General features: G+C 47.9%; 1 protein-coding gene across 1 annotated transcript in view; it reads left to right on the forward strand.

Moving 5' to 3' along the window:
- LOC140420575 (acetyl-coenzyme A synthetase 2-like, mitochondrial) overlaps positions 1-21,356 on the forward strand; it is a 147,016-nt gene that overhangs the window by 75,636 nt on the left and 50,024 nt on the right. The window contains exons 7-9 of the mRNA XM_072504575.1: positions 5,000-5,137; positions 6,213-6,305; positions 10,519-10,631. Coding sequence (XP_072360676.1) covers positions 5,000-5,137; positions 6,213-6,305; positions 10,519-10,631 — 344 coding nt within the window. The remainder of the gene's footprint in view (positions 1-4,999; positions 5,138-6,212; positions 6,306-10,518; positions 10,632-21,356) is intronic.

Consider the following 21,356-nt stretch of genomic DNA (forward strand, 5'->3'; position numbering starts at 1 on the left):
CTGTCTGAGTCCTGGGTTGGCCATAATTCCCATGGTCCTTTGCAGCTGGCCATCTGAGATGGCTACTTTTTACTTTAGCGGATTGTACACCAGCAACGAGGATGAGATTCAAACCCACCCGTGCAAAGTTCCTCATCATAGTAGAGGCCCATTCAAAGTGGATGAAAGTCCATAAAATGCAAAGTATGACAGCTCGAGCTGCCGCCGACATGCTGCGGTAATCTTTTAGCACCACACGGGATACTGGAGGTGCTGGTCTCGGGCAATGGACAGCGTTCACCAGTGCGGAATTTGGGGTGTTCATTTAAATTTTTTAAATTACAGTGCCACCATTCATTAAAAAATTTAAAAAAAAAAAAATTTAGAGTACCCAATTCATTTTTTCGAATTAAGGGGCAATTTAGTGTGGCCAATCCACCTAACCTGCACATCTTTGAGTTGTGGGGGTGAAACCCACGCAAACAGGGGGAGAATGTGCAAACTCCACACGGACAGTGACCCAGGGCCGGGATTCGAACCCGTAGGCAGCAATGCTAACCACTGTGCCACCATGCTGCCCGAATTTGGGGTGTTCATGGCTACAAACTGCATACGGCACCCGGCGTTGAATGGGTTAGCGGACCCCAGCTAACTGCCCCCAGCTCGAGTTACCACCTCTGCCTCAGCTGCCACCATTGGCCTCAGCCACACCTGCTGTGGAGAAACTGGTTTTTGACATGGAGGACGCCGAGATGCTTTACAAAGTCCCGCTGAGCTCCGATTCTGAGACGCATATGGGTGTATTGCCACCACCGGAGCACGTTGTGTCGACGTCCACAGCCGCCTCTGTTGTGACGACCCCATCAAGGCCCTTAATGTGGAAATGCCACTCCTCAGTTCCAGGTGCAATGTGGTTGGCCGCCGATGGCATTTCCCTGGTGAAGATGACTTGGGGTTTCTTGGATCTATCCATGGACATGGACGTATCGCCGGACTTCGGGGAGGAGGGGTGTTATAACCCTCGTGGATGTCTCTGCACCCTCATGACCTCCACTGAATACGACCTTTCCTGGTAATGAGGGGGCGAGGCTTCCCCTTCAGGCGATTAGATCACTTGTATAAAACCCCGACCTGAGACCCTTCAGGGAGTGAAGATCTTGTATATCGTAAATGAACCAAATCTTTGTTTCACCCTGCTTGGTCAATGCATGCTACTTTAGCAGATTCTACAGTGCCACAGGGCAGGGAATTAAATTCAGCTATTTGGACCAGAGTTTCACCATGGAGATGGGAAACAGGAGCTGGGTCTGTTTTTGAATCAGAAACCTGCCTCCATTGGGAAACTGACTGAAGTTCAGATTTTTGTGTAGGTGATTGAAATGGATTGAGACAGTTTCCTGTCCAATTAAAGCTAGTGAGGGCAAGAATGGAGGCGGCTTTCAGGCATCCAAGGCAGCCATAACTCAAACCTCTGGTTGTCCCGAGGGGGAATGTGTGCCTTCTGCTGCATCACAGGGAAGCAAGCAATATGTCACAGGAGAACTGCAGGCCTGACCCCATGAGGGAGCGGCAGGAGATGCTCTTCCTGGTGGGTGACAAGAGGATGATAATTACGATCCCAACATTTTCTAGGATACCAGACAGTAACTCAAAAACCTTTTTTTTATTTATAAAACTGTGAGGATAAAACTTGGTGATAATTGAATTCAATCCAAAATCTGGAATTAAAAGTCTAACGATGACCATGAAACCATTGTTGATTGTTGTAAAATCCCACCTGGTTCACTAATCCTTGAGGAAAGGAAATCTGTCATCCTTACCTGGTCTGGCCCACATGTGATTCCAGACCCACAGCAATGTGGTTGACTTTTAAATACCCCTTGAAATGGACTAGCAAACCACACAGTTCAAGAGCAATTAGGGATGAACAATTAAAAAAATATATAAATTTAGAGTACCCAATTAATTTTTTCCAATTAAGGGGCAATTTAGTGTGGCCAATCCACGGCACATCTTTTTGGTTTGTGGGGGCAAAACCCACACAGACACGGGGAGAATGTGCAAACTCCACACGGACAGTGGCCCAGAGCCGGGATCGAACCTGGGACCTCAGCGTCAGCTAACCACTGCGCCATCTTGCTGCCCTAGGAATGAACAATTAATGCAGGCCCAGCTAGCGATGCCCACATCCCCATAATGAAAAAGAAAAATACAATTTGGTGAGAGAAAGAGACCTGGCAGAGGAAATTGGGGGTTGGCCTTCCAATGATAAGTCCTCTAATTGGGTGCGCCTACTGAAGTTTACCTTGAACCTGTCAGCCATTGGCAATGCATCCCCACCTGCTCCACTTGGAAGGAGTTCATGTTCCAGGGGGCTGTAGATGTCAGCAACTCGTCAAGGTACCAAGGTGAGTGCATAGCAGGGAGAACTCAGTGAAACTGACAAGCTGGGAAAGCACTGAAGATCTCCAGCCATGATCCAGTGAGAGGCTGTTACTCAATGCACTTTTCTCAGAAAGTGCGATAATGCTTGCGATGATTGCCAACTGCCTGGAAAGCACTTCACCTGCTTGGCACTTTGGGAAACAGATGCCCTGGTTGGGAAATCCAGAATTGTTCAACTGTTCTGAACTAGCTTCTTAATTATCTTAATTACGTGACAGATCTGAGGGAGGTTTCCCACTCACCTTCAATCCCATCCCATAGAAACCTGGAAGAGAGTGGGATGATGTCAGGATTCTGACCTGATGTATACTTCAGGGGAATTAGCTCCCTGCACACATGCAAACTCATCTCTCCACTTGTCTGGGAAAATCCACCCCACCCATCACTGTCAAATCTCAACACTGCAATGAGGAAATTTAAATTCATTAAATTAAATAAATGTGGAATAAAAAACTAGTACCAGTGATGATGGCCATGAAACTACTGGATTGTCATAAAAACCCATCTGGTTCACTAACGTCCTTTAGGGAAGGAAAGTTGCTGGCCATACAGTCTGGTCTGCATGTGACTTTAGATCCACAGCAATATGGTTGACCCCTAACTTTTGCGAAAGGGCTTTGCATGCATTCAGTTGTATTCAAAATGTTGGTTCATCACCATTTTATCAAGGTCATTTCGGGATGGGCAATAAATGCTGACTTTCCCAGTGATGCCCACAGACTGTGAATAATAGGAAAATCCTCTATCCATATTCATATATTACCTCGATGTCCATGAGCCTTTACCTTGTGTAACAACCTTTCATATGGCACCTTAGTGAAAATTCTTTTTGAAAATTCAAGTATACTACATCCACTAGTTCCCCTTTATGTATCCTGCTTGTTACGCCCTAAGAAAACTATTAGATTTGTTAAATGTGATTTCCCTTTCATGAAACCCACATTGACTCTGCCAAATTATATTCTAAGTGCCGTTACCTCTTCCTTAATAACGTATTCCAGTGATAACCCATGAACAGATGTGAGGTCAACTGGCCTGTATTTCCGGTTTGTTTCCTCTCTCTTCCGATCCATTGGAACTGTTCCAGAACCTAAGGAATTTTGGAAGGTTACAACCAATATATTCACTATCTCTGCAGCCACCTCTTTTAGAACCCGAGATGGATGCAATCAGGTCAAGTGGATTTGTCGGCTTTAGTCCCATTAATTCCTCCAGTACTTAGTCTTTACTAAAATTTGTAACTAACTCTCATTGGGCTCTTGGTTTCCTACTACTTCTGGTGCGTTTTTTTGTGCCCTACTGTGAAGACATACCAAATATTTGTTTAACATCTTTGCCACTCCCTTATTTTCCATTATAATTTCTCCAGTATCAGCCTCTGAGGGACCCTACTCTCACTATTTCCTTTTTAAAAAAATTTAGAGTACCCAATCAATTTTTTCCAATTAAGGGGCAATTTAGTGTGTCCAATCCACCTAGCCTGCACATTTTTGGGTTGTGGGGGCGAAACCCACGCAAACACAGGGAGAATGTGCAAATTCCACACGGACAGTGACCCAGAGCCGGGATCGAACCTGGGACCTCGGCGCCGCTCTCACTATTCCCTTTTAACATACTTGCAGAAGCTCTTACAATCATTTTAAAAATATTCTTGCTGGTTTATTGTCATTCTATTATCTCCCTCTTCATCAATTATTTGGTTATCCTTTGCTTGTTTCTAAAACTCTCCCAATCCTCAAGCTTGCCTGTCTTCTTGGCAATATTTATTAAATCCCGAAACAATTGCTCTACTCCAAGCTCCAAATGGCAAGCGATCACTAGGAGGGCAGAGGAAATGCTACGAGGACACTTTGAAAGCCTCCCTAAATAAACGCAACATCCCCATCGACATGTGGGAACCACTTGCCTTAGAAGCACAAACTGGAGAAAAAGCATCCGCGAGGGCGCCAATCACATCGAGCGTCGTAGGGTGGAGCACGCGGAGGCCAAGCGTAAACAGCAAAGGAGTGTGCAGAATCGAGAGCGTCCCACCCACCTTATTCAACACCACCTGCCAAACTCGTGACAGAGTCTGTGGATCCAGGATTGGACTATTCAATCACCGCAGAACCCACCTCCCGGAGTGGAAGCAAGGCATCCTCAACCCTGAGGGACTGCCCTAGAAGAAAACTTTATTTAACAACTGATGGATTACTTTTTTCATTGAGTTTTTAAAATTTCTTAATGGAATGTATGTTCATTGAAAATTATGAAATATTTCTTTAAATGTTTGCCATTGCTTATCTGCCATCATACTTTTTAATATCCAATCTATCTTAGCCAACTCATCCCCCTAACCTAATTGGTTTTATTTAAGTTAAATACTCCATTCTCATACTTAAATATGTTACTCTTGATCTCAATGTGAAAGACTGACATAAGTAGGTTTGAAACAATACAACTAAACTCAAATTAATTACTGAAGTAGAACATCTAATTTGTCTAGTATTTTGACACCAAACAATTTCATGTAATCACTTTCATTAGTTTAAATGCAGTGTGCAATTATTAACCCTCGCTGTGTTTTGTTTATCAGGTAGATACTGGGAAACTGTGCAGCGATTACGTATCAATCAGTTTTATGGGGCTCCAACAGCCATTCGCCTGCTGATGAAATATGGAGACGACTGGGTGTCCAAGTATGATCGGTCATCCTTGAAAACGTTAGGCACAGGTAAAGATTAACAGTTGGAGAGAGGCCAACATTGTCACTCCCAATTCAACATAGGAGACCAAGATAGGGTGGAGAATGATGGACCAGCCGTTTCTCTCTCCACAGACGCTGTCTGATCTGCTGAATATTTCCAGCATTTTGGTCTGACACACCAAGCTCTATTTAGTTTGTGGCAAACTGTTAGAGTAGAATTTCCATGCGAGTTCCCCGATAGTGCCTTTGATAAGCTCCAAGTGTAACTCTGCTAATAAGACTAGAAAGCAAATCTTGACTTCTTCAAATCCATGTTTACTCTGTGCGGTAATCACTTCTCCATCAACTGACCCAGTGCCACCTGTATTCCCTTTATGTATATGGTGCAGTCTATTTTAACATTAAATGAAATATATTAAACAATTAATACCAATTCTAACTCAAATGCTGGGGAACTTAATTCTTTCCTAATATCTTAATTTCTTGTGCTGAAATTGGCCTCACTGAAGGCTATTGGAACTCTTCTAAGTTTATCAAGTATTTGTACAAATATTTTGAGAAGATGTCCTGTTTCTTACAGGAATGGTCTCTCATTAAGTGCTTACCTGTATAATTTCCTTCTCCTTTACATGGGTTCACAAAAACTATCGCTATCGCTCCAGAAAACTGAACTTTCGATTCTGAGTTTCAAGTTTAAATCTCGTCCCAACTGACATTTGTACTCTGCCCTTTAACAGAGGCCATTCTTGACCAACTATTCAGGGCAGGGAGGGAAAGGTTCCAGTGAGTAAGGAATAAATTGGTCATTGTCAAGTCATTGCAGCCTAGTAGGTTAAACAAATATAGTGAAGGGCCATCCTTCTTTTCCTCCTAATTCAGTATAATAGGACAGCTACGCGGGGAAGAGGGAGAACAAAGGGTGAATAGTTTAAGACTGGAATAGGGAAAATAAGCAGGACTGATTAAATAAACCACTGCACAGTCTGCATTCAGTTTGTGGATTCTAAAATTAGCCTTCACTGGGATTAACCTAACTGCAATTTTGTGAATCCACTCCCTTGTTCTACACAGCATGGTTTAGCTGCTCATATTTCTCTTGCAGTCGGAGAACCAATTAACCACGAGGCCTGGCAGTGGTACTGGGAAGTTGTGGGAGAAGGCCGTTGTACTCTTGTGGATACTTGGTGGCAGACAGGTAAGCACTGCTTGGATATGTGTGAATATTCAGAGTAGCATGCTAAGAATATTGTCACTAAGAGCATTCAGGACTGAAATTAGATCGAAGCATACTATCAACTCTGGCTTTGCGCAATTATTTCACCCATCACTGATTGCTGCCAATCAGTTGTTCAAGCTCTAATCTCTAGAATTCCCTGTAAATTACTATGCCTTCCACCTCTCCTTTCATACACTCAAAATCTGTCTTTGACCAAGCTTTTGGTCACCTATTCTAAAATCTCCTTCATAGCTCAGTGTCAATGTTTGTCAGATTATGTCCTGTGAAGCACCTTCGTCCTATTTTTATCATAGTAAAGGTGCCATATAAATGCACGTTATTGTTGGAAGAGGATTTCAGTTCTGACATGTTATAATGGTTACCAAACACTCAGGGCGGGATTCTCCGGCCGTGCCCACCCGGCGACTGGAAATTCCAGCCCGAGTCAATGGACCTTAACATGGTCCGCGTCCCACCCGTGCGATATTACGATGAGCGGGGCAGAAGAATCCAGCACTCAAACCAAGAAAGGAGTTGATTTTGACTTGGGGGGACAGTCATGGTCTCAAGACAACACTGCTGATGACGAAAAGGGTCTGCTGCCCCAGGTATCTAAAGAACCCATCTGAGTCAGGCTAAAGGACCATTCGAATGAGGAAGTCAGGGTTATTTGATAGTCCTTGTACTGCACAGTCAACCTAGATTACATATGTTAGCATGGTATCTGGGTCAGTGCTGTTGAACTGAAGCATAAAGCATGTCTTCTGATTCAGAAATTACAACTGAGAGGGTTAAACTGACAGAATACTTTATAATTACCCTTGTAATCCAGGGTGGGAGATTCTGTAGATTTCCTGCAAAATATGCTATTCACAAAGCCCACTAAACACATATCACTGTGATGCTTTTGATAGTACAAAATGAGTAACATTATCTAACTTTAGTTCTTTCATTCCCAGGATTTTGGAACTGCGGAGCTTCTATCTCCCTTAGTTCTCTCTTTCTTCTACTGGCCTTTTAAAAGACAAGCTTGGTGGTATCTTCTCACTGTTTCTTGATTTATCTCTCAGTTGTCTATTCTTTTCAACTCTGGTGACGTCCTGTACTATGGGCTTTTGTCCCTCTTCTAGGTATTTAATTAATTATTTCATGCTAATGTATGTGGATTTTCTTTTTGTTCTTTACTGCTGTCCTTTGCCAGAAATATGTTCTGCAATTGTCAGCCCCTCTCTGGACCTTGACGGGTAAGTGTTTGCCAAGGATTACGAAAACCAGACATGATAGATGACCCTGATTCTACAAGGGAGAATCTGGTGGAATATAAGGAGTAGAGAGCGGACAAGCCAAGAAAGAAATGTGAGGGGCAAAGAAAGAAAATGAGAATACGTTGGCAGATGACATAAAAATAGTTCAAAAGTCTTCTGTAGGTATATTGAAATGAAAAAAAAATGAAAGTCACTGAGGACCATAGGCTGCTTCCCCCTTTTGAGAGAGCTGACTGGTGGTGATTTAACCTGAGGGTCACCACACCTCAGGTGAGGGGCGAGGTTGAGAAGGCAGGGTTATCCTATAGGTACATTAATATTAAAATATAGGTACATAAATATTAAAAGTGCCATCAGAGGAATAGTGGGCTGAATAATGGATCACAATGGGGATCTATTGATGGAGGCAGAGGCATGGGTTGTAGTGTTAAATGAGTACTTTGCATCAGTGTTTATTGAGGGAGAGAACATTTGCCAAAGCTGTGGTAACAGAGGTGGACGCTGGGATACTGGATGAGATAAAAGCAGATAAAGAGGATGAATTAAGAAGACTAGCAGTATTTACAGCATATAAGTCACCAGATCCAGATTGGATGCATCCTAGGTTGCTGATGATCGGTTATAAAATGTTGAAGTTCTACCACAGTCCAGAATCAAGGTCCAATGATATATTCCTTTACAAAGGACAGCAAGGTGAAAACTAATGCAGTATAATTCACTTTTCCGATGGAGTTGAGCTCACACGATGAGGAGGCATGCAGAGACAAATTTGACTTGTAGGTAATGGTACAGAACTTCCAGCTGAAACAGTGTACATGATGCCAGGTGTTCAACCTGTGAAGAGCACCTTTTCTGTGATGCTACTAGTTAGATGATAAAATGACAGACTGACTTTGTAGTACAGCAAGGCAATATTACTGGTTTTACAAATTAGAGGTTTATGTCGCATGACTCCCACATCTCCACATTGTCTTTGATAAGGGATGTGTATTTTTCATACAGGTGTCTGAGATTGTTAAATTTCTCAACCATTAGGAATTGAAAGGAAGGCTGCAAGGTCCTTTGTCTTAGCAGACAAGTAGACTCTGATTGGCCAGCCTGGGTTATGAAATTCAGATGGTCTTTGCTTGGCTCCTGTTGAATTTGGTCTGTGCAGCCCCCAGCGGAGTAGAGGTTGTGGGGTGGAATCATTAGTGCCTCTTCAGAGATAATGAGGTACAGGTTTCTCCAATATTGCCAGTATCATTTTGATCACAGGATAGTCAGGCATAGATTATGTTTTTGAGATAGCAGTGAGTATATAGCTCTTCTAAAAAATATACAAGGTGAGGTCAATATCCTTCATGCTAATACTAGGCCTCATGACCATTTATAGTCCCTATGTCAACTTAGTGCCAAGTCACACCCACTAACCTTTGCCCTTACACATTCCACAGTATCCTTCATGGGCAAATCTCAGGAGCCATGCTGAGATGAAATAAAATAAAGTTCTAAACACATATTACAGAGTTCAGAATATGAAAATCTTCTATTCATAAAAGCCCATTCAATGCATTTAAATCCTCCAAGTACTTAATCCTTTCTCAAAACAATGCCATTTGTATTAATAAATCTACTTCAAAGATACCCCATCCTTTAATAACCTATTTGAACTGTCAATAAAGCTGTGAAGTCAAGCTCACCTCCCCTACTGTGATGATGATAGGTTGAAGAATGCCGCCAAGCATTAATAATTCTTTAATGATAGCGATTTGGGTTAAGGCACTAAACAGCTATTGAAACAACTTGAACAGATTTTTTTAACACTCACAAATGCAGATAGACAGTGACTTTAATTCTTAAAGAGCTAGGGATTTAAATAACTTGAAAGCTTGACAGTTCTACAGACCGTATTCACCCTTCAGGGGCATTTATGACTTCTTTAAAGATCCATAATTCCCACATTCAGAACTAAGCAATGAGTTCAAAAGGCCCTGCTAAGTAGGGATTTCCACACATGGGGCCATGTTCCCATACCCAGCCCCCAACAAAAATAGGATCTGTTGGGGGGAGAGATTTCAGACCCTGGTTCCGCCTGCCATTTTAGATGGTCCTCTGAATCCCCATGACACCTTAAAAATAAAGGCCAATGTTTTATTAGTGACCAGAAACTGAACTGGACTATGTAATATAAATACTGTGGCTATAAGAGCAGATCAGAGGCTAGGAATCCTGTGGTGAGTAACTCACCTCCTGACTCCCCAAAGCCTGTCCACAAGTCAGGAGTATGATGGGATACTCTCCACTTGTCTGGATGAGTGCAGCTCCAAAAACATTCAAGAAGCTTGATACCATACAGGACAAAGCAGCCCGCTTGTTTGGCACCCCTTCCACAAGCATTCATTCCCTCCACCACTGACATACAGTGAGATCAGTATGTGCTATCCAAAAGATACACTACAGGAACTCACCAAGGCTTGTTAGGCAGCGCCTTCCAAACCGAAGACAGCTACCATTTCGAAGAACAAGGTCAGCAGGCACATGGGAATGCCACCACCTAGAAGTTTCTCTACAAATCACTCACCATCCTAACATGGAAATATATTACCATTCCTTCACTGTCGCTGGCTCAAAATCCTGGAACTCCCTCCCTAACACCACTATGGGCGTACCTACATGGTATGAACTGCAACTTAGTTCAAGAAGGCAACTTACCGCCACCTTCTCATGGGCAATTAGGGATTGGCAATAAATGCAGGGCTAGCCAGTGACCACATCCCGTAAATCAATTTTAAAAATAGTTGGTTACAGGGATCACCAATAAACTAAATTTCATAGTAAAATTTGGTCCTAAAAGCTGATAGCTCTTGTCAACGAGATTGAATATTGTTATCACTTTCAATCATGTTTCAGTGATCTGGTATATGTTTCTTTTCATTTATGAACAGAAACGGGTGGAATCTGCATCACTCCACGCCCTTCAGAAGAGGGAGCAGAGATTGTGCCTTCTATGGCTATGAGACCATTCTTTGGAATCCACCTTGCTCTAATGGATGAGAAAGTAAGTTCATATCTAATAAAATGAGTGATTCCAGAGTAATACAGGAAATATAATGGACGGCATGGTGGCACATTGTTTAGCACTGCTGCCTCACAGCTCCAGGGACCCGGGTTCAATTCCAGCCTTGGGTGACTGTCTGTGTGGAGTTTATGCATGTGTGGAGTTTACACTTTCTCCCCATGTCTGTGTGGGTTTCCTCCTGGTGCTCCGGTTTCCTTCCACAGTCCAAAAATGTGCAGGTTAGGTGGATTGGCCATGCTAAATTGCCACTTAGTGTCCCAATATGTGCAGATTAGGTGGGGTTATGGGGTTGGGTGGAGGAGTGGTCTTTCAGAAGGTTGGTGCAGACTTGATGGGCTGAATGACCTCTTTATGCACTATAGAAATTCTATGGTTCTTTAGCACATAGTATCAGCAAATCTTCCTTGTAGAAATGTCAGCAATTCTTGGCTGGATCATCAAAGGACAAGAAGGTTGATTGGCTAAAATTCCATTTTTTGTTGCAAAAAAGCACCCAATTCAAAAATCAACTCAAGAATAGAATTCATAGAATTTACAGTGCAGAAGAAGGCGATTCGGCCCATCGAGTCTGCATCGGCCCTTAGAAAGAGCACCCCACCTAAGCCCACACCTCCACCCTGTCCCCACACCTCCACCCTATCCCCCGTAACCCCACCTAACCTTTTTTTTTAGACACTCAGGGCAATTTAGCATAGCCAATCCACCTAAACTGCACATCTTTGGACTGTGGGAGGAAACTGGAGCACCCGGAGGAAACCCACACAGACACGGGGAGGATGTGCAGACTCCGCACAGACAGTGACCCAAGCCAGGAATCGAACTTGGGACCCTGGAGCTGTGAAGCAATTGCGCTAACCATTGTGCTACTGTGTTGATGGTAGTAGTGGAGAAACCTCCTTCTCTGACTGAGGACATGGAGGGAGTGGGCTACTAACACTGAAAGGCATGCAGAAAAATGTACAGCCTATGAGCGTGCATGTCAGAAGATGACCAGCTCAGAAGTGGGTAAAATAAATCACAAATATTGCAAGTGCAAATCACAATGGGTGGGATTCACTGTCCTGTCAGACTCGTTTATAGTGGTGCTCCCCCTCCGGCAGCGGGATTCTCCGTCCCGGCAGCCAGCCAGTGCGGTTTCCCATTGTGGCCACCCCCACGCTGTCGGGAAAATCCCTGGACATGAGTGCGCTGCCAGCGAAGCAGTGGATCCCGCCGATGGAGAATCCCGCCGAGTGTCTTTATTAGAAGGTGCAGTTCTTTCTCATTCAGATTATTGTGGGACTGAGAGAGTTGCGCACATCCCACTCATGACAGGAATAAATTTGGTATTCAACAACTTACAATCAAGTAATAAATGTCATAACGTGGGGCAGCACGGTGGTGCAGTGGGTAGCACTATCTGGTTAATCTCAGCCATGGCGTAGTAATTTCCCCTGAGTCAGAAGGCTGAGGGACCACTTTAGTGAGTCTGAGCACAAAATCTAGCACAATACTGAGGGGGTCCTTCCCTATTGAATGAGCCTGCTTTCAGATAAATTGTTAAACCAAGTGCCTACTGGCTTCTCAAGTGGGTGTACGAGATGGCATTATCTTGAAGAACATGAGGATGTTTTTCCTGCTGTACACAAATTAGCTCAATGTTTCCCACATTGCAACATTGCTTAGAGTTCAAAAGTATTCCATAGTCTATAAAATGCTTCAGGATGCCCTGGGATTGTGAAAGATGCTGTATGAATGCAAGCCTTTCTTTCCTTTCAAGGAACAAGAGAAACATTGTACAATTCTGCCTGTACACAGACCCTTTCCTGAAAGAAGCTACAGAATTACATTGAATTTTACAGCACAGAAACAGTCCATTTGGCCTAACTGATCTACTCTAATATTGAGGCTGCATTAGAGCCTCCTCACATTAACTCATCTAACTCCATCTGTGGATCATTTGATTGCTTTCTCCCTCAAGTGCTTACATCTAGATTCCCTTCAGGACATGTATGCTATTTACCTCAACCACTCCTTTTGGTAGTGAGTTCCACATTTTAAAAAAATATATATATTTTATTAAAGTTTTTCGATCAAAAAGAATTTTCCATTTTTACAACTTTGTAACAAAATGTACATTGACCGTTATTTAAACAATATATTAATTAACTAAACAAGTACAGAAAAAGAAATAGTAACATTGAAAAAAATAAATATAATTATAAACAACTAGCATGGAAAAGAACAAAAAAAAACCAAGGACCCACATATACCCCCCCCCCCCCCCCCGGGTTGCTGCTGCTGTCTTTCCTGTTTTCCCTTATCGCTCTGCGAGATAGTCAAGGAACGGTTGCCACCGCCTGGTGAACCCCTGAGCCGAACCTCTTAGTGCGTACTTTATTCGCTCCAATTTTATAAACCCTGCCATGTCATTTATCCAGGCCTCCACGCCCGGGGGTTTAGCTTCTTTCCACATTAGTAGAATCCTTCGTCGGGCTACTAGGGACGCAGAGGCCAAAACATCGGCCTCTCTCGCCTCCTGCACTCCCGGCTCTTCTGCAACCCCAAATATAGCCAGCCCCCAGCTTGGTTCGACCCAGACCCCCACCACCTTTGAGATCACTCTTGCCACACCCACCCAGAACCCATGCAATACCGGACATGACCAAAACATGTGGGTGTGGTTCGCCGGGCTTCCCGCGCACCTCCCGCACCTATCCTCCACTCCAAAAAATCTACTCAGCCTTGCTCCCGTCATATGCGCCCTGTGTAGAACCTTGAATTGGATCAGGCTGAGCCTGGCACACGAGGACGAGGAATTTACCCTACTTAGGGCATCTGCCCACAGCCCCTCCTCAATCTCTTCCCCCAGCTCCTCCTCCCATTTACCCTTTAGCTCCTCTACCATCGTCTCCCCCGCGTCTCTCATTTCCCTACATATATCGGACACTTTACCATCACCGACCCATGCCCCCGAGATCACTCTGTCCTGGATCCTCTGCGCCAGGAGCTGCGGAAATTCCCTCACCTGTTGCCTTGCAAATGCCCTCACTTGCATATATCGAAAGGCATTCCCAGGTGGCAACTCGTATTTTTCTACCAGTGCTCCCAGACTCTCGAACGTCCCGTCCAAGAACAAGTCCTTCAATTTCACAATTCCTGCTCGTTGCCAAGATTGGAATCCCCCATCTATCCTTCCCGGGACGAACCTGTGGTTGTTCCTTATCGGGGACCACACCGAGGCACCCGTCACCCCCCTATGTCGTCTCCACTGCCCCCAAATCTTCAAAGTCGCCACCACCATTGGGTTTGTGGTGTATTTTTTCGGGGAAAACGGTAACGGCGCCGTCGCCAGTGCTTTTAAACTTGTTCCCCTACAGGACGCCATCTCCAGCCTTTTCCACGCCGCTCCTTCTTCTTCCCTCATCCACTTACATATCATCGACACGTTGGCGGCGCAATAGTAATCACTCAGGCTCGGCAGTGCCAGTCCCCCTCTGCCCCTCCTATGCTGCAGGAACCCCCTCTTTACCCTTGGGGTCGTTCCTGCCCACACAAAGCTCATAATACTCCTATCCACTTTCTTGAAAAAGGCCTTTGTAATCAGTATGGGGAGGCACTGAAACACGAAAAGAAACCTCGGGAGGACCACCATTTTGACCGCCTGTACCCTACCCGCCAATGACAGGGGCACCATGTCCCATCTTTTAAAGTCCTCCTCCATCTGCTCTACCTGTTGTGTCAAGTTAAGTTTATGCAAGGTTCCCCAGTTCCTAGCCACCTGGATCCCTAGATATCGAAAGTCCCTTGCTACTCTCCTCAGCGGCAGATCGTCTATTCCCCTGCCCTGTTCCCCGGGATGCATCACAAATAGTTCACTCTTTCCCATGTTCAATTTGTATCCCGAGAACTCTCCAAACTCCCTGAGTGTCTGCATTATCTCAGGCATCCCCTCCACTGGGTCCGCCACATATAGCAGCAGATCATCCACATATAATGACACCCGATGTTCCTCTCCTCCTCTAAACACCCCTCTCCACTTCCTAGAACCCCTCAGCGCTATGGCCAATGGCTCGATTGCCAACGCGAACAGTAACGGGGACAGGGGGCACCCCTGTCTTGTGCCCCTATGTAATCGGAAATAGTCGGATTGTTGCCTGTTTGTAACCACGCTTGCCACCGGGGCCCCGTACAGGAGCTGAACCCATCTGATGAACCCCTCTCCAAATCCAAATCTCTTCAGTACCTCCCACAGGTAGTCCCACTCCACTCTATCGAATGCCTTCTCTGCATCCATCGCCACCACTATCTCCGCCTCCCCCTCCGGTGGGGGCATCATCATCACCCCCAGCAACCTTCGTATGTTGGCATTCAATTGCCTGCCTTTAACAAACCCTGTCTGGTCGTCATGTACCACCCCTGGGACACAGTCCTCTATCCTAGTCGCCATCACCTTGGCCAGTAACTTGGCGTTTACATTTAGGAGGGAGATGGGCCTGTATGACCCGCACTGCAGCGGGTCTTTGTCACGTTTCAGGATCAACGATATCATCGCCTCCGACATCGTCGGGGGTAGTGTCCCCCTTTCCTTAGCCTCATTGAAGGTTCTCGCCAGGAGTGGGGCCAGTAGGCCCACATATTTCCTGTAAAATTCCACCAGGAACCCATCTGGTCCCGGGCCTTTCCTGCCTGCATGTTCCCGATTCCTTTTACCACCTCCTCCACCTCAATCTGCGCTCCCAGACCTGTCACCTCCTGCTCCTCAACCCTCGGGAACTCCAACTGGTCCAAGAAGTGCATCATTCCCTCTTTCCCCTCCGGGGGGTTGGGACTTATACAGCCTCTCATAGAATGACTTAAACACCCCGTTCACCCTCTCCGCCCTCTGTTCCATCCTTCCCTCCCCGTCCCTAATTCCTCCGATCTCTCTCGCCGCCCCCCTCTTCCTAAGTTGTTGGGCCAGCAGTCAGCTCGCCTTTTCCCCATACTCGTATTGTATTCCCTGTGCCTTCCTCCACTGTGTCTCTGCCTTACCCGTGGTCAGCAGGTCAAACTCTGTCTGTAGTCTCCGTCTTTCCCTGTATAACCCTTCATCCGGGGCCTCCGCATATTGCCTATCCACCCTCAGAATCTCCCCGATCAGTCTCTCCCTTTCTTTACCCTCTTCTTTCCCCTTGTGGGCTCTTATGGAAATCAGCTCCCCCCTAACCACCGCTTTCAGCGCCTCCCATACTACTCCCACCTGGACCTCTCCATCATCGTTGACCTCTAGGTACCTTTCATATACATCCCCTCACCCTTCCACATACCCCCTCATCTGCCAACAGTCCCATGTCTAATCTCCAAAGTGGGCGCTGCTCCTTCTCCTCTCCTAGATCCAGATCCACCCAGTGTGGGGCGCGATCTGAAACGGCTATAGCCGAATATTCCGTTCCTGCCACTTTCGGGATCAGCGCCCTTCCCAGGACAAAAAAGTCTATCCGGGAGTATACTTTATGGACGTGGGAGAAGAAGGAAAACTCCTTACTCCTCGGTCTAGTAAATCTCCAGGGATCTACTCCTCCCATCTGCTCCATAAACCCCTTAAGCACCTTGGCCGCTGCCGGCCTCCTCCCGGTCCTAGATCTGGACCGGTCCAGCCCTGGGTCCAGCACCGTGTTGAAGTCCCCCCCCCAATACCAAATCTCCCATCTCTAGGTCCGGGATGCGCCCCAACATACGCTTCATAAAACCCGCGTCATCCCAGTTCGGGGCATATACGTTCACCAGCACCACCGCCTCACCTTGCAATCTGCCACTCACCATCACGTACCTGCCCCCACTGTCCGCCACTATGGTCTTAGCCTGAAACAGTACCCGTTTCACCACCACTATTGCCACCCCTCTATTTTTCGCATCTAATCCTGAGTGGAAAACCTGTCCCACCCATCCTTTCCTTAATCTGGCCTGATCCGCCACTTTCAGGTGCGTCTCTTGAAGCATAACCACATCCGCCTACAGCCTCTTTAGGTGCGCAAATACCCTTGCCCTCTTAATCGGCCCGTTCAACCCTCTCACGTTCCACGTGATCAACCGGGTAGGGGGGCCCTTCACCCCACACCATCGTCGACTAGCCATCCCCCTTTTTAAACCAGCTCCTCACCCGGGTCCCACGCACCCGTTTGTCCCCCAGATGGCGTCCTCCCGTCCTGACCATCCCATTCCATATCAGCTCCCCCTTACCCTCAGCAGCAGCAACCCAGTTAATCCCCCCCCCCCCCCCCCCCCGCTAGATTCCCTTCTAGCTTGATTGCTCCCCCCATATTGCTTCCGGGAGTCAGCAAACTCTGGCTGACCTCGGCCTCCCCCGTTTACCCTTGGCCTCCCTGCGTGTGGGGCCCCCTTCCTTCCTGCGCCCACTTTTCCCGCCACAATTTCCGTAGCGCAGGAGAAAAGCCCGCGCTTCCCTTTCGGCCCCGCCCCTAATGGCGCAGTTCCCTCTCCCCTTCCCCACCGGCGCCCACATTTCTTCGTCCCCCCCCCCCCCCCCCCCCCCTCTGGGGGTGGGGGAGAAAAAATTCTCCCGTCCAACATTTTTACAGATAAGCCCCCCCCTCTCCCCCCTTTTCAATTCCTTGCCACCATCTCGCTACTTCTTTCCAAACATCCATTCCTCAAATCTAGTCCAACTTCTCTTCTCGAATAAATGCCCACGCCTCCTCCGCCGTCTCGAAGTAGTTGTGTTTGCCCTGGTGTGTAACCCACAGTCTTGCCGGCTGCAACATTCCAAATTTTACTTTTTTCTTGTGGAGCACCGCCTTGGCCCGATTGAAACTCGCCCTCCTTCTCGCCACCTCCGCACTCCAATCTTGATACACGCGGATTACCGCGTTCTCCCACCTGCTACTCCGTGTCTTCTTAGCCCATCTCAGGACCATCTCTCTGTCTTTGTAGCAGTGGAACCTCACCACTATTGCTCGCGGTATTTCCCCTGCCTTCGGTCTTCTCACGAGGACCCGGTATGCTCCCTCCACTTCCAGGGGGCCTGTCGGGCCTCAGCTCCCATTAAAGTATGGAGCATCGTACTCACATACGCCCCAACATCCGCTCCCTCTGACCCTTCGGGAAGACCCAAAATCCTTAAATTCTTCCTCCTCGAGCTATTTTCCAGGGCTTCCAGCCTTTTTATGCACCTCTTATGTAGTGCCTAGTGCGTCTCCGTCTTCACCACCAAGCCCTGTATCTCGTCTTCATTCTCGGCTGCCTTTGCCTTCACTCCACGGAGCTCCATCTCCTGGGTCTTTTGCGTCTCCTTCAATCCCTCAATCGCCAGCAACATCGGCGCCAGCACCTCCTTCTTGAGCTCCTCCACACATCGCCGGAGGAACTCCTGCTGTTCCGGGCCCCATACCATCTGGGCTCCCTCAGCCGCCATCTTGCTACTCCCTTCTCTTCTCTGCCGCTGCTCCAGAGGATCCTCCGCAATCTGGTCACTACTATTGCTTCTTTCCATCCACACCCGGGGGGACTCCTTCCTTATCGCCTCACACTGAGTTTGGCCATGATAAATTTCTGTTGGGGCTCCCGATAAGAGTCCAAAAGTCCGTTAAAACGGGAGGTGCCGAAACGTGCGACTCAGCTGGTCATCGCCGCAACCGGAAGTCGTGAGTTCTACATTTTCACCACTCTAAGAATAAAATAGTTTCTTGATTGGATTTCTTAGTGATGGCACCTAGTTATTTTGAAGCCCCCTCGTTTTGATGAAAACATCGAGAAGAGGAAATACCTCCTCCATGTCAACACTGAAGAAAATGCAATGAGATTTACAAGGATGAAACCAGAACAAAGAGTTCTTAACTATCAGAAAAGGCTGAACAAGGGGCAGCATGGCAGCACAGTGGTTAGCATTGCTGCCTTACGGCGCCGAGGTCCCAGGTTCGATCCCGGCTCTGGGTCACTGTCGGTGTGGAGTTTGCACATTCTCCCCATGTTTGCGTGGGTTTCGACCCCACAAAGCTGTGCAGGGTAGGTGGATTGGCCACGCTAAATTGCCCCTGAATTGGAAAAAATGATTGGGTACTCTAAATTTATTTTAAAAATGAAAAGGCTGATCAAGGTGTAGCACGTTTAACTAGAAAACTATAATAGATTATGGAGTTACCTAATCAAGGTCTTTTGAATTATGGAGGCTTGAGTGAGTAGATGTAGAACACCTTTCACTTGTGGGGAGAATCCAAAACAAGGGTAGAATGTAAGATAGTGACTAATAAATCTAATAAGGAATTCAATAGAAACCTCTTTAATCAGAGCATGTTCAGAAGGTGGAATTCACTGTTATAAAGTGTGGTTGAGCTATATAGCACATATGCATTTAAATGGAAGTTGGAGGTAAGTACTTGGGGGAGTGTGGTAGTATGTATTGGGGGTCATGTGGGACTGGAAGCCCTAATGTCATTGGCTGACAGATCCCGGGTCCTGGTTGGCCGTTGACCTCTAGCTCCGCCCTGAAGGCGGAGTATAAGAAGCCGGAGTCTTCCCCCGCAGGCCAGTTTACTATCGAGCTGCGGGGGAACAGACACGCTTAATAAAGCCTCATCGACTTCACTCTATTCGTCTCACGGAGTCTTTGTGCGCTACAATTTATTAAGCGTGCCTAAAAAGGACTATGGAGCTCAGGATCATTCCGGAATGCCTGAGGATCAGTCCCCACGCAGTGAACGCGGCAGCAGCCTTCAAGCACTGGCAGACTTGCTTCGAGGCCTACCTCAGAATGACCACCGGCCGGGTCACAGAAGACCAAAAACTGCAGGTCCTGCACTCGAGGGTGAGCACGGAGATTTTCTCCCTCATCGAAGACGCGGAGGATTTCCAGACGGCGTTCGCAGCACTGAAAAGTCTCTATGTCCGCCCAGTTAACCAAATCTACGCTCGCTACCAGCTCGCGACGAGACGGCAAGTTCCCGGAGAATCGATGGACGAATTCTACGCCGCGCTGCTGATTTTGGGACGAGCCTGCAGCTGCCCGTCGGTGAACGCAAACGAACACACAGACATGTTAATGTGCGATGCTTTTGTGGCAGGTATGCAATCCTCCCAAATCCGCCAAAGACTTCTAGAAAAAGAGTCGCTAGGACTCTCAGAGGCACGGGCCCTAGCAGCCTCCCTAGACGTGGCCACGCGTAATACCCGCGCCTACGGCCCCGACCGCGCGGCAGCCCATTGGGCCCCGTACGTACCCGTCGCGGCAAACCCCCTACCGCCCCCGGACACCCCACAGGCTTGCGCGGTCCAAACGCCGAGTCGCACCGTGGGCGCCCGCTGTTATTTCTGCGGCCAGGCGAAACACCCCCGACAGCGCTGCCCGGCCCGCGCAGCTATCTGCAAAAGCTGCGGGAAAAAGGGCCATTATGCGGTTGTGTGCCGGTCCCGCGAGGTCGCCGCTGTCCCGGGAGGACAGGGAGCCCTGCAAGCCGTTTACGCGCCCCAACCCCCCCAGCACGCCATGTACGACCCGCAGGCGCAGCCGCTCTGGGTCCCGACCACCGCGGTCCCGGAAGAACAGGGAGCCCTGCACGCCGCTTACGCTCCCCAACCCCCCTCCCCGCAGCCCATGTATGAGCCGCCGCCGGCGCTACCGCTTTGTGTCCCGGCCAACACTCTCCACGGAGAGGAGGGAGTTTTGCGCGTCCCTAACGCCCCCCTAACCCCCACCCCGCGCCCCACGCCTGACCCGCCGGCGCCACCTACTTGGGCCCCGACCACCGCTGTCCCCGGTGAGGGAGTTCCGCGCGGTCGTAGCGCTCGCGGTCCTAGCGCTCGCGGTCCTAGCGCTCGCGGTCCTAGCGCTCCCCAGCCCCCCCAGCGCACCATGTGCGACCCACAGACGCCGCCATTTTGGGTCCCGGCCACCACGAGGGGAGGAGGGGCGCCGCCATCTTAGACCGCCCCAGACCTGTACGACGCGTGGGGGCGGCCATTTTGTCCACCCCCGCCGCCATCTTGTGACCCCCCAGCCACGTGCGATGTATGGGGGTGGCCATTTTGTCCATCTCCGACGCCATCTTGGACGGCAACAACGGACCCCACTCCACTACTACAACCACGTCTCGCTTCAATTACGCTCGATCAAGCTCGGCCCCGGACACTCCAGACGACGACGACAACGGTGCTAATAAACGGCCACGAGACGCCATGCCTAGTCGACTCCGGGAGCACGGAGAGCTTTATACACCCCGACACGGTAAGACGCTGTTCCTTGACCACCTATCCCAGCGCACAAAAGATTTCCCTAGCTGCAGGATCCCACTCCGTACAGATCCAGTGTTTCTGCATAGTTACCCTAACGGTGCAGGGGAGGGAGTTCAAAAACTACAAACTAAACGTCCTTCCCCAACTCTGTGCCCCCACCTTGCTGGGATTAGATTTCCAATGCAATCTACAGAGCCTTACCTTCAAATTCGGCGGCCCAATACCCCCACTCACTATCTGCGGCCTCGCAACCCTCAAGGTGCAACCCCCGTCCTTGTTTGCAAACCTCACCCCGGATTGCAAACCCGTCGCCACTAGGAGCAGACGGTACAGCGCCCAGGACCGGACCTTCATTCGGTCCGAAGTCCAGCGGCTACTAAAGGAGGGCATAATCCAGGCCAGCAATAGTCCCTGGAGAGCGCAGGTGGTAGTAGTGAAGACAGGGGAGAAACAAAGGATGGTCATTGACTATAGCCAGACCATCAACAGGTACACACA

This window comes from Scyliorhinus torazame, chromosome 1, assembly GCF_047496885.1.
Source record: "Scyliorhinus torazame isolate Kashiwa2021f chromosome 1, sScyTor2.1, whole genome shotgun sequence".
Classification (NCBI taxonomy): domain Eukaryota; kingdom Metazoa; phylum Chordata; class Chondrichthyes; order Carcharhiniformes; family Scyliorhinidae; genus Scyliorhinus; species Scyliorhinus torazame.